General features: G+C 58.1%; 1 protein-coding gene across 1 annotated transcript in view; it reads right to left on the bottom strand.

Annotated features, from left to right (window-relative positions):
* The window catches only part of KY (kyphoscoliosis peptidase), a 49,500-nt gene continuing 37,841 nt past the window's right edge, over positions 1–11,659 (bottom strand). Inside the window, exons 9-11 of the mRNA XM_004278934.3 lie at positions 9,953–10,141; positions 8,452–8,642; positions 1–4,422 (exon numbers count right to left, since the gene is read on the bottom strand). Of these exons, the coding sequence (XP_004278982.1) occupies positions 3,527–4,422; positions 8,452–8,642; positions 9,953–10,141 (1,276 nt within the window). The 3' untranslated portion in view covers positions 1–3,526. The remainder of the gene's footprint in view (positions 4,423–8,451; positions 8,643–9,952; positions 10,142–11,659) is intronic.

The following is an 11,659-nucleotide window of genomic DNA, read 5'->3' as shown; positions in this document are numbered from 1 at the left end:
TTAAAAATGAATATAAATTTTATTGAAAAACAACACGAGCAACAATGTGGGGGAAAGCATACTCAACAGCCAGTGGCCCACACAACTCAATGCACACGTTATGAAAATTAATCACCTCTTCAGAGCTCCAACTGCTCATCCAAATGAAAAGAAATGATCGACCTCAGATAAACTGACGGGGGACACAGATGCCGACAACCTCTGAATGCTTAGCCGACAGCAAAGGATGCGACCATACCATTCTGGTCCCCTGTTTGTTGTGGGTGATCGAGCGTATTTCAAGAATTAAACTGGTTTGGAAAGAACCTAGTCCTTCCGGTTAGTGTGGCATCAAAGACCCCAGACCACTGGGAAAACTTTTCTATTTTTCCCGTCCTTTAAGAAGAGGATTTCACAAACTTTCTTGGCAACTTGTCCCTCCTGCTTAACAACAGGAAATACTTTATGTCTAGCCTAAATCTTTCATGCTTCAGTTAATCTATTTATTTCCTTTTAATCTCAGCAGGCTGTGAGGGGTTCGCCCTGGTGGGACAATGTAACATATGGGGAACACACAATGATCACAATCAGATTGAAAACGGAGTCCAGCTGTGCTGGTGGCGCTTCCGAAACAAGCTGAAAAGAAGTTAATTGCGGTTGTGTTTGTAGCCCATTTGCCCCATCCTACTCCCCCCACCCTCCACGATCCTCCATGCCCTTCTGGGGACTTGCAGCAAAAGCTCTCTGAGTTCGGTCAGTTCCAATCCTTCACTCGCGCAGGAATGAGTGTGGTCAAACTGTTCCATCCACTCCTACGGGAAGGGATTTCCGGGCAAAATACTCCCCAATCCTATTACATTCACGTCGTCTCACCATGCCAGGAAGGGCCCCAGTCTCGCCTCACAACTTGTGCGTGGCAACGACGTGCTCCATGTATACACGAGGAAGCGCTGAGAAGCCACTAGAAAGCACTCAGTGAATTTAACATAAACATCTCAGCTGCATTTTTCAAATTCTGTGTAAAAACCCCGGTGATAGATTCAGCCTCAAGGGGATTTGCAGCGCCCGCAGCTCCGCACATCGGGCACCAGGGGGCGCCCGTGCCATTCCGCTGGCCGCTGGAACGCCTCGACCGGGAAACAAAGATAGGGATTTGAATAAAAGACTTCGAAATGCAACCCCGAATTCTACCCTGAGCAGCGTGCGTGTAAAAATTCATGAAGATTGGATTTCATTTCATGTATTTTTACTTTAGTGGGAAGAAATGCACGTGTCGTCTGACTGTGCCTACAGCTGTCTTTACAAGGGGCGGGGGCGCCTGTTGAAATGAGCAGGGAGTGCCGCTGATGCTCCCCAGCGCTTTGAGAGGCTGGGCCTCCGTCGCCGTCTAGGGACAGTTCTTATTTTTCTGGGTGGCATCCTTTGTGTGCTCTAGAATGTATAGATTAATTGTATTGTTTTGTAAAGGATGCATGCTGTTCCCGGCAGGACTAGCAGCCAGCTCTGGGTCCAGGGAGTGACATGAGTCATAGAAGGCACTTATTATTTTGATGAAACACAGCACATTTCTTTCAGCCCATAAAATCAAAGGGGTGAGAAAAGGCTGTTTTCAGGGTGTAGAAACTCCCCTTGTTTCCCTGTTGTGGTGCACAACGGTTCTGCGTCTGCGGCCTTTGTGCATTTTCCAGACATGAGTGACACGGTGCTGAATGCCTGGGTGGCAGAGCCTATCAGAGGACGGCTGGACACAGGCCAGGGCAGCTTGGCCCTCCACGGTGTACTGCCCTTGAGTTCCAGGGCCCCCCGCCTGGTGGAGGATGGGCACCCCGTAGTGACACGTCTCTGGACCGGGCCCATACTGGGTGACAGTGGGGGTTTTCGGGGCAGAGATCCTAGGGGGATGATGGACTGAAGTGTTAGGAGTCTGGAACTTGAAACAGGCCTGGGCAAGAGAGGCTGCTGCCACCCACCCTGAGCTCTGGGATGGCAAGGGCAGGGCCCCTTGGTTTCCTCTGTAACCCCAGCATGAAAGGTCAACCGACGCCGTACCTGGTGCTTATTAAGTGCTCCACGAACATTTGTTGAATATACAAACGTGAGGATGAAGGCTCAGGAGGCTGTGAGGATCCCTGGGGGCCCTGGCTGTAGCTGAGTCCGGGCATGTGGAGCGACAGTGTGCGGAGGAGAGTGCTGGGCAGTGCTGGCTCTCAGGGGCTGAGGCACTGATAGGCAGGGGCTGCAGAGCTGGAGAAGCCAGGAGGGCAGGCGGAACCACCTCCAGTGTCTCCATGTGCTGGGATGGTGCTGCAGTGGCCACACAGGGCCTCTTGGGGCCTCTCCATCCTTCCCTTCCTGCTGCCCTTGCTGGAGCCAGCCTTTCTGCTGTTGCCATGGCAACGTTGGCCCGAGGTGTTGCTAAGGGCCGGCTGGGCAGCGATGCTTCTCAGGCCTGAGCAAGTAAGGGGCTCTGGACTGTCCCTACGGAAGGCGGGCCCTGGGGGGTCTCTCTTGTCTGAGAAAGGGAGGAGGGAGCATAGGATAGCGTTCAGCACAGAAACTGCTCCCAAGACAGGTCGAGGTCCCCCCAGGTGTGGCTTTGGTGGTAGGGATCTTGGGGCTGGCAGGGCCCTGTTATCGTGGGGGCCCCTTGGCACTGTGGCAATCTCACTACTTCACCCAAAGTCTTTATTTAGGGTTATCTCCAGGGCTCTCCAAGGGCCCAGCAGCCTCCTGGGGCCTCCTGTGAAGGGTGTGGCGGGGGGGCCTGAGAGGGCCTGGAGGGGCCGAGTGAATTGCTCTTAGAGTGGACTGAATTACTCCCTGTGAGAGCAGAGTCGGAGGTCTTACATCCTTAGACTCAGGTGGCAGGGCTGCCATGTATCCCTGCACCTCCTGGCCCCTACCCAGGACACCAAGAGCGGACACCGGCTGCTCTTGGCCTTGGAGTCTCCCATAACTTTTCTGTTGCCACATTCCCAGCACACACAGGGATTGTGGAGGCCCTCAGCCCCTAGTCAGCTGGGGGGCAGTTAGTTTCCTCTCCACACCTTCCTTCTCGGACCCTGGAACAACAAGTGGCATCGGGAATGCGGAAGGTGGTCAGGTCTGGGAAAAAGATGACAGTCCAGCCTCCCCTGGGGTCCAGGAGTTGGTGAGAAACACTATGATGCTCCTTGAAAGGGGCTCTAGGATTCAGGATGACTCAGCCTCGTAGAGTACGCCCTCTTCTCTCCCCATCATGGGAAAAACTTTCGGCCCGGGCAGCATCCCTGCTTTCCCACACCAGCCAGATAACAACGACAGCATCAGCACGAGAAGGGGGCGTCTGGGCAGTGGTGTACAGTTTACAATACTTTAGATTTACATAGCACCTTTGTCTTCTAAAGGGCCTTTGCCTCTGTCCCCTCGGCCACCAGAACACAAACGTCACAGCTCCCGTGGCAGAGCAGCGAGACTGAGGCAGAGGCCTAGAAGGGATTCCATGCAGACTCAGGGGTGTCTGGGGCTCTCTGCACTGCCCAGAGCAGGGGTGGTGGGGCCCCAGCCCTCACTGGGCGTTCACCTTGTATTTCAGGATGTAAGAGTAGAAGTTGTGGTTGGCATTCTCCAGCACCATGACGTAGACCTCCTGGCAGCCGGCTGTGTTGCAGCTGCCCTCCCAGTAGCCCTCGCGGTTCAGGGTCAGGGGCCACGTGTCCTGCCCCTTCACCAGGGCTTTGGCGACACCGTGCAGCTTCAGTTTGAACGGGACGTTGTGGTTGGCAGGCAGCACGCCCGACAGGGGCTCCAGTAGCTCATTGTCCTGCCCCCAGTTGCCGAAGCTCTCGGGGAACACAGGCCAGTTCACCTTGCTGTTGGTGCAGCACAGGAGGTAATTGAAGACGAAGATGTAGTTGCCCGGTTCCTGCCTCTTCTTGACGAAGATCTTGAGCGCGAACTTGCCGGCGTGGGGCAACTGGACTTTCAGCTCCGTCCGCTTCTCCCGCTGCAGCTGGAAGATGTAGCGCCGCTGTGTCTCCTCGGTGACGGGGCCATCGTCCCCATGCAGCGATGCCAGGACGCTGATGCCCTCCTCCACGCCGAAGCTGACGGAGCAGCGCCCGTCGCTGGTGTAGATGACGGGCTCGGGGTGGGACGGCTTCGTGATGCCCATCTGCTCCGAGAACCAGCTGGGCCCCACGGGCTGGTGCAGCTCCGCAGGCAGCCGGACGTCGATGTCTGCGTAGTGGCACTTGAGTGTGTACTCCAGCACCGAGCTGTAGATCTCCGAGTTGCCCTTGGCGAAGATCTGCAGCTTGTGGGTGCCCACGGTCGGAGGGTACACGTCCAGCTTCATCCCGTTCTTCCTGAGGCTCAGCAGCCCGTGCTCCTGCTTGCCGTTGAGCATGAACATGAACAGCGTCGGGGCGCAGCTCTCGATGGTGACTGTGACCTTCCCGTTCACTGTGGGGAGAGAGCCGGGGTCAGGTGAGAGGGGTCTGGCCTGTGCGGATGTGCTGGTAAATGTTTAACAACGGGATCTCTGGGGGGAAAGTGCTGACATATAGCGTCTGCCCATTTCCGTGGTGTAAATACCTTCACCATGACAGTTTTTTTTTTTTTTTTTTTTTTGCGGTACTTGGGCCTCTCACTGTTGTGGCCTCTCCCGTTGCAGAGCACAGGCTCCAGACGCCCAGGCTCAGCGGCCATGGCTCACGGGCCCAGCCGCTCCGCGGCATGTGGGATCTTCCCAGACCGGGGCAGGAACCCATGTCCCCTGCAACGGCAGGCGGACTCTCAACCACTGCGCCACCAGGGAAGCCCAACCATGATAGTTTTAAGTCACCAGTGTGATCTCACTGAACATGATATAAGCCAGAAGCAGCACACCTCTGGAAGGGCGCCCCTACCCCCTCTAGGTGGTTCTCTTTGAGAGCTGCAAGCTGGGTGGGAGGGTGTCTCAAGAAAAAAATCTGCCCCCAGCTGTATGTGCTCGCCTTGCCCATTTGATCGTATCAGATGAGTGTTACACGGAGCCTTAACCTGATTCTAGGGCAGGGGAGAGGGCCGAGGGACAAGGAGGGCCCAAGACCCTGGTTGGAGAGCCTCTAACTCTCAAGTCTTGCTTTCACACTGCTCCCTCCAGCATCTGGGCGTTACCTTATCACAGCTGTCATGTCAACACATCACCTTAAAAACGGGTTGGAATGGCTTCCCTCCTGGAGGCTGTGCTCAAGGGGCAGGGCTGCTTCCTTGCGTGTCCCCCACTCTCCCTGAGCCCCCCCTGCCACCCCAGGCCACATGTCTCTAATGGGGTCAGTGAGTGCAAGGGAGGGTCTTCTGCACCCACCTTCCCCGCTCCTTGCCTCTCCCCTTGCCCTCCAGTGCTGTCTTCCTCTGTCCTGGTCATTGCTGTCGGGGAGAGGGGCCGAGTTCTCCGGTTATTGCAGCCCACCAGCACACCCCTACCTGGCCCTCCCTGCTTCGCAGGGCCACAGGGAGGGGGAGGGCCTCTCTGAGAGCCTCGCCTTCCTCTCAGAAGCTGATCTCCTGCTCCTCCCAGCTACCTCCCTGGTCCCGTGCGTGGATGAGCGCAAAGGAAGGAGACAGACTAGCGTCTGATCCATGCTCCCTAGTAGCCTTTCCCCAGTTGGGGGTCCAGTGCTCTTGCTGGGTAGGCAGAAAGCCATGCCCAGGCTCTAGGACAAGTGTCCCTGAGACTTCCTGTCTAATCAGCCACAAGGTTCCTGACTCCAGGTTGCTCAGCGACTGCATTCAGTGCTACCTCCTCCATCTGGAAGACTTTCCCTGCCTTCCCAGGTACTGCCAGCTCCTCACCTACCTTACTCTCCAAACACCTGCCCACTGCAGTTCCCCTCCACCCAGTCAGCTCTCTGAAATCTGGCCTCCATTCCCATTCTCCAAGTGTTCAAGTGTTCTTGGATGAGCTGCGCCACTGGCCATGCCCTCCTGGAAGTCCTCTCCTCGCCTTGCATCCACCACCCTCTCCAGCCTGGCCCTCTCTCCACCCTCTGACCACCACCTGATCCCTTCCCTTTCCCATACACTAATTGTGGCATTCTTTGTGCTTATGTGCTATTTTCTTTGTCTACACTCTTTCTCCACTGCCACCAGCCACCATGGGACCTGGTGACCTCCAAAGGAAAGTGACCAAGATCAGCAAACTTGTTATCAACCTCTCTCGGTTGAATCCCTTCTCTCCCCTCACTTCCTAATCTAAGCCAGCTCAGAGGGCAGGAGCTGTCTCAGCCCTCAGCTGCTCATGGACCCTGTCCTGCTCCATCCTGCACCACAGTTGGTTGTGTGGTCCCCATGCAATTCACCTTTGATGCATGGAGTACTCCCAGCATCTCCACATGGCAGCCCGAGGACTCCTGAAAATATCCACCCGGTCACTCTGGGGCTCACTTCACCATCAAACCAGAGGCCAGTGGAGAGGCCTGTCCCCTCCTGCCTTGCCTGAGTCAGGACCGTCTTCGGGCCCGCACGGTATTCCCTCACATCCTCCCGGGGGACACCCCTTCACGTCCCAGGGCCCTCACACATGCTCTTCCCCATACCGTTGTCCCCCAAACCTGGATAAGACCTCAGTGTAACGTTCTGACTGCAAAGAAAGCTTTCCTGATGTCCTGGGGTGAGGCTGAGCTGCCTGGAAGCCTCTCTCCTGGCTCTGCATCTCCTCCAGGGAACTTAGCACTGTACTAATGAATTGGTTATGGGTAACGTCCGTCTGTCCTCCCTGAGGGTGCCACAGGGAAGGGTCCACCTGCCTCCTTTCCTGCCATGTCCCAGGCCTGGCCGGGGCGCCTGGCCCAGGGCGTTCTTGGCAAAGGTAAGTTGACTGGCTGGGAAGACTTGAAATCAAGGATTGGAGACACCTGGGGACCAAGCTGGAGCCTGTGACCACCTCTTCCTCTCACCCCTCCTTTGCCTCCTCTCACTCTCTCCTCCCTGCCTTTTGCCCACCTCAGTTTTCCTCTCAGCTTTCTTCCCATCCCCAATCTTAAGAAAACTAGCTCCAGCAAAGAAATGTTCTATAAATATGCTTCATGAATATGCAATCACATTTTAGGTTTACTATATATTAAGAAACCCAGTGTTTACATTTCTCTGTCTCTTGAAAAGGCAAACCCCTTGGGGGCACTGTTTTGACGCTGGTGTGACCTGGCCCATTCCTCCCTGTGGCCCCGTGGCCCATGACAGCTGGAGCAGGGCCCCATCTGACATACGTGTAGGAGCCGCACTCCTGAGACGGCAGCTTCACGACGTTATCTTAGCAGCGGGAGCTGCTAGGTATTTGTAGTGTTAGAAAAAGTATTCCCAAGCTCAGCAGCCTAGTTAAGGAGACTGTTGTGAGGTAGAAGGGACAAGTCAGCTGGGACTAATGTGGGTGCCCCTATATTCCTGAGTGTGGGGTGGGGGTCCCCCGAAGACCCTCCCACAGAGCCCGCTGTGCTCATACCAGGTGAGCTCAGGCCTTCTCTCCTGGGAGCACACAGGGCCCTGGGGGCAGAGATGGGGCCCGTAGGCAGTCCTTGGAGGAAGTGTGGGGGTGCACTGATCCTGCTGGGCTGAGCCCTGACTGTGGCTCAGGCACCCCTGGGCCCAGCCCCCCCATAGGCCTTGTAGTTCCCAAACACACACAGCTGGCTGCCCGTGGCCCCTGTGGGGAGGTGGGGAACAAAGGTCAGTCCAGGCCAGCCTTGGGGACAGCTCGGCCGGGGGTCCTGCATGCCCAGCCCTGGGGAAGTCGGCTGAAGAGGCTGGTCCTGCCTTCAGGAGGGAAGGAAACAGGGCAGCGGGCAGAACCGGCCGGCATCCAGGCAGCGAGGGGAGCTCTGAGAGGCCAGGCAGCGCCCCTGGAGCCCGGCCGTCGTCTGGGGTGCTTGAGCTCAGACCTTGGAGGCCTTGCTGTGTCCTTCCTGGAGCACGTCCTTCCATGTCCCGTGATGCCTGCTCTCCTCCAGCTCCCAGCACCCAGCGCGGTGGCTACCTCCCTACTACAGCCCCCAGCGCTCTGTCCTGGGACACGCCCGCCGCTCGCCCACTAGCTGCTTAAGCCACTGACACACAGACCCTGGCTCAGCCGGGTCAACACACGTTCTCTGCCAGGAGTTTAGGAGCATCTGTCGGGCACCTGAGCTGGGAGGCAGGTGTAGCCAGGTCTGAGGCAGTCCTTTCCCTGCTGTGTGAGCTGAGAGAGACTCCCCCAGCTCGGGCCCACCAGCCCTGGTGCCCCGACCCCGGGCTGAGAACGCGGCCCTCAGGCCAGGGAAACCTCGGACCCCCTACGCATCCCTGTCTTGGTTTATGCTGGTGGGAGGGGCTTCTGTCCCCGCAAATGTGACCTGAGGCTGCGTCATGCCCTGATGGCCTGACGGCCCGGGCTGCCTCTGTCTCCCCTGCACAGCCCCCATATACAGCGTCCAGTGAGCTGGGCCCTGGCAGGGCAGCCCCACGGGCCCGGGTTACCTGTTTTGATGACGGAGGTCTGCGGGTGGGCGCTCAGCATCCCCTTGTTGTAGAACTCACTCTTGTGATACATGTTATTCTCAAACTGCCTCAGAGATTGAGGAGGCTTGAGCAGCTGCCAGTTCTTGTTGTCCGGGAAATGGTCCTCGATGAACAGTGCAGGGTGGGTGAGGAAGTAGAATTCATTGTAGCTGGAGGAGGAAAGCAGGTCAGTAGTCATGTGGGGGGAGCAGGCCCCGGCTGTGCAGAGGCGCAGGGGGGCCCACAGGGGGACTTCGGGGCCTTCTTTGGGCTAACGTATCCTAGGGGGGGTCCAAGCCACTACCCAGTGGGAAGAGGCACCATTTCCGACCCTAATGTGGGCGCTGCAGATGCCCCCTCAGTGGCCGCTTCCATGAATAGGAGGTGAGACAGGATCTGAGGCCCCTTTTAAGAGAAGGCCACCACCCAGGAGGGGCTGTGACCAGGCGGGGAATGGGCTGCCCCTGCTCTCAAAGCCAAAGAGATTTGAAGGGAGCAAAGCCGTGACCCGCAGACCAGGTGCCAGTGGAGTGGAGGGAGGGCAGGGAGGGAAAGCCTGGTGCACCGGCTCCGTCCACATGGTGACCTGATGTGAGTAGCTGTGCAGGTGGGAGGCCCTGATGTGGTCCCTGGGGCTGCCTAGACACGGCTCTCTGGTCAGTGATGCAGATCAGGAGAAGAACGGGGGACTCATCCGACATGGGCAAGCCTTCAGTGAGCAGCGCCCAGAGCTGAGGCAGCAAAGCAGGGGTGTGAGTGAACACGTCCTGCATGTACGGGCTCCGTGCACGTACTTGTAGCGGCCCCGCGTGCAGGACCGCCAGGATTTTAGCTGCACAAATGGGGCCGTGCTCTCATTTCTCTGGATGAAAAGGCATCTGAGCTGCTGATGGCCATCAAGATCCAGCACGAATGTCAGGGTCTTAGCTTAAGGCTGGAGCCTCAGCAGACAGGTGCGCTCCAGCCCCCGCTGTGGCCACAGGGAACCTGCACACCCCAGCACCCCTTCCCGCACACCAGATCCCCTTCTCAGAGGTGGGATTCAGCTGCATTCAGCCCAGAGAGCAGGAGGAGGAAGCCCGGTGTCTGCGAGAAGCAGTAGGAGACAACTCTGGCAACTGTAACACCGTCAGTGGCCAGAGGCCTGAGGGGAACCTACAGACACTTAGAGAAGCTTCTCAGCCCGGCCTTGCCTTGCACTTGGCCTGTGGGCAAACACTGTGCTTTTAGTACTTGGGTGGAGGGAGCGCTGGGGAGACAGAGGGGGGATTTAGACAGTGGAGAGTGAGGTGGCAGGAAGGCCTGGGCCCTTATCATTGGCCTGGAGCTAGCTCACTCCCTCCACCAGAGGAAGGGTGGGAGCGGCCAGCAGCACACGGAGGAGCCCCCCCAGCCCTCCTTCCCCTTCCATCCAGCCTTCTCCACCTGCTGCCTCCTCCATCTCCACCCACCAGGCACCCCGCAGAACCGAGGTACTTACAGGAAGGTGAATTTGGAGGTGGTGGAATCCACCAGGCCGCTGCCCCAGGTGCTGTCCACCAGGTGCCATCTCCCCTCCAGGAACACGGCGTTCCAGGCGTGGTCAAACTCCCCGGAGAAGCTCTGCCCCGGCTGGTAGCCAAAGCCCTTGGAGTAGCCAGGCACCGTCATGCACTGCACGCCAGCGATCCTGGGGCGGGACAGGGCTCTGAGAGGCGGCTCCTGCTGGGGCTGCGTCCAGCACAAGTCTGTCTGTCTGTGGCCCCAAGCCTTAGGTGCATTTGCTGTCCGGAAGTCCCTCCGGGCCTCTCCTCTTCCCTGACTCTCGCCCAGTCACACACACACACAGACTTTTGTCTGCAGAGCCGGGGGACAGGGGGACACAGGGCTGGCTGGTCCCTCCGGCGCAGCCTGGCTGCGGTCCCCGCTGTCTGCTCCCCCTCCAGCCTCTACAGAACACTTGGGAATGTCTCTCCCCAGAGCCTGCCTGAGGGCTCCGCCGGCAGCCGCAGGACAGTGGTGCAACGGTGAGGGGCGCCTGGCGGACACGGAAACCAGGGGCATGCCAATGCTCTCGACTCGACTCACGTGGCTGGGGAGCTGGGTTGAGGTGCCACGGGTGGGGCGTCAGGCAGGGTGCTGCACGCGAGGGTGAGGGAGAAAGCTGAGCTCACCTCCACCGCCACGTCCTGCCCGCGGACACCTGTGTGGGGACCCCTGGGGCAGGCCAGCTGGGGTCCCCATCTTGACCTGGGGAGGACTGGCCCACTGCCAGGGCCACCACGGTGCATTAAGGCCATTTGCTGACTGATCGCCCTGGCCACGGTTTCAGAGTCCCCTGTAGCTGTTACTTTGGGAGTGGAAATGCTGAGCGGTGAGCCCGAGCTTTTATCAAGACCCCCTTGACAGTGTGTTCCCTCACTGCTCACAACCAAGCTGGCCTGGACGGTGGGGCGATGGGCGCTGGTCACCTCTGGGGACCAAATGGCAAGCTCTATCTGGGCGCTTGCAGCTGGAACACTGAGGCCCAGACCCGGGCTGTGGGCAGCACCGCACGGCCACGGCAAGCACCCCGAGAGTCTTGCCATGGCCAGCTGGTCCTCTCCTTCAGCAGCCCTGCCCCCACATGGCAGCTCTTCTGGTGCAGGGGACCCCTGGTGCCAGCCCTTCTGGGGCCTCTGTGTGAGCTAGAACAAGGTGCTCCTTCTTCAGGACACTTTCCTTTCACTGTGGAAGGTTGGTGTAATCAACGCCCAAACCCGTGATAGCCAGGATGTTCGTGATGGCCCATCGGATGGGGCTCAGCACGAGCTGCCCGCTGACTCTGCCCTCCCCTTGCACGAACCGGGGCTGTGCTCCGGGTGTAGGCCCAGCCTGAATCAGGGAAGCGGCCTCGGGCAGCTGGGGTCCCTCCGGGAGCAGGTCTGCAGCCTCAGTTGCTCTGAACAAGAGGCCATGGAGCCTCAGGCTAATGGGGTGAAATGGCCATGCACACAGGATAGGAATGGGGAAAATTTCCGTATAAAAACGACCATTTAATTAACAATTAGTAGAATATTGGATTAAATACTACTTATCTCTATTTACATATCATTTGTTGAAAGACCTAGTGAGGCAAAATATGGAGCCTGCAAATTACCAGATTCCACCTTGCCATGGGGGCCGCTCACGTGCCCACGCGGCCTGAGCTCCCCTCTCCTGCCGGGGG

This window comes from Orcinus orca, chromosome 5, assembly GCF_937001465.1.
Source record: "Orcinus orca chromosome 5, mOrcOrc1.1, whole genome shotgun sequence".
Classification (NCBI taxonomy): domain Eukaryota; kingdom Metazoa; phylum Chordata; class Mammalia; order Artiodactyla; family Delphinidae; genus Orcinus; species Orcinus orca.
Note: the sequence above shows the minus strand (reverse complement) of the source record. Positions and strands in the feature narration are given on the sequence as shown.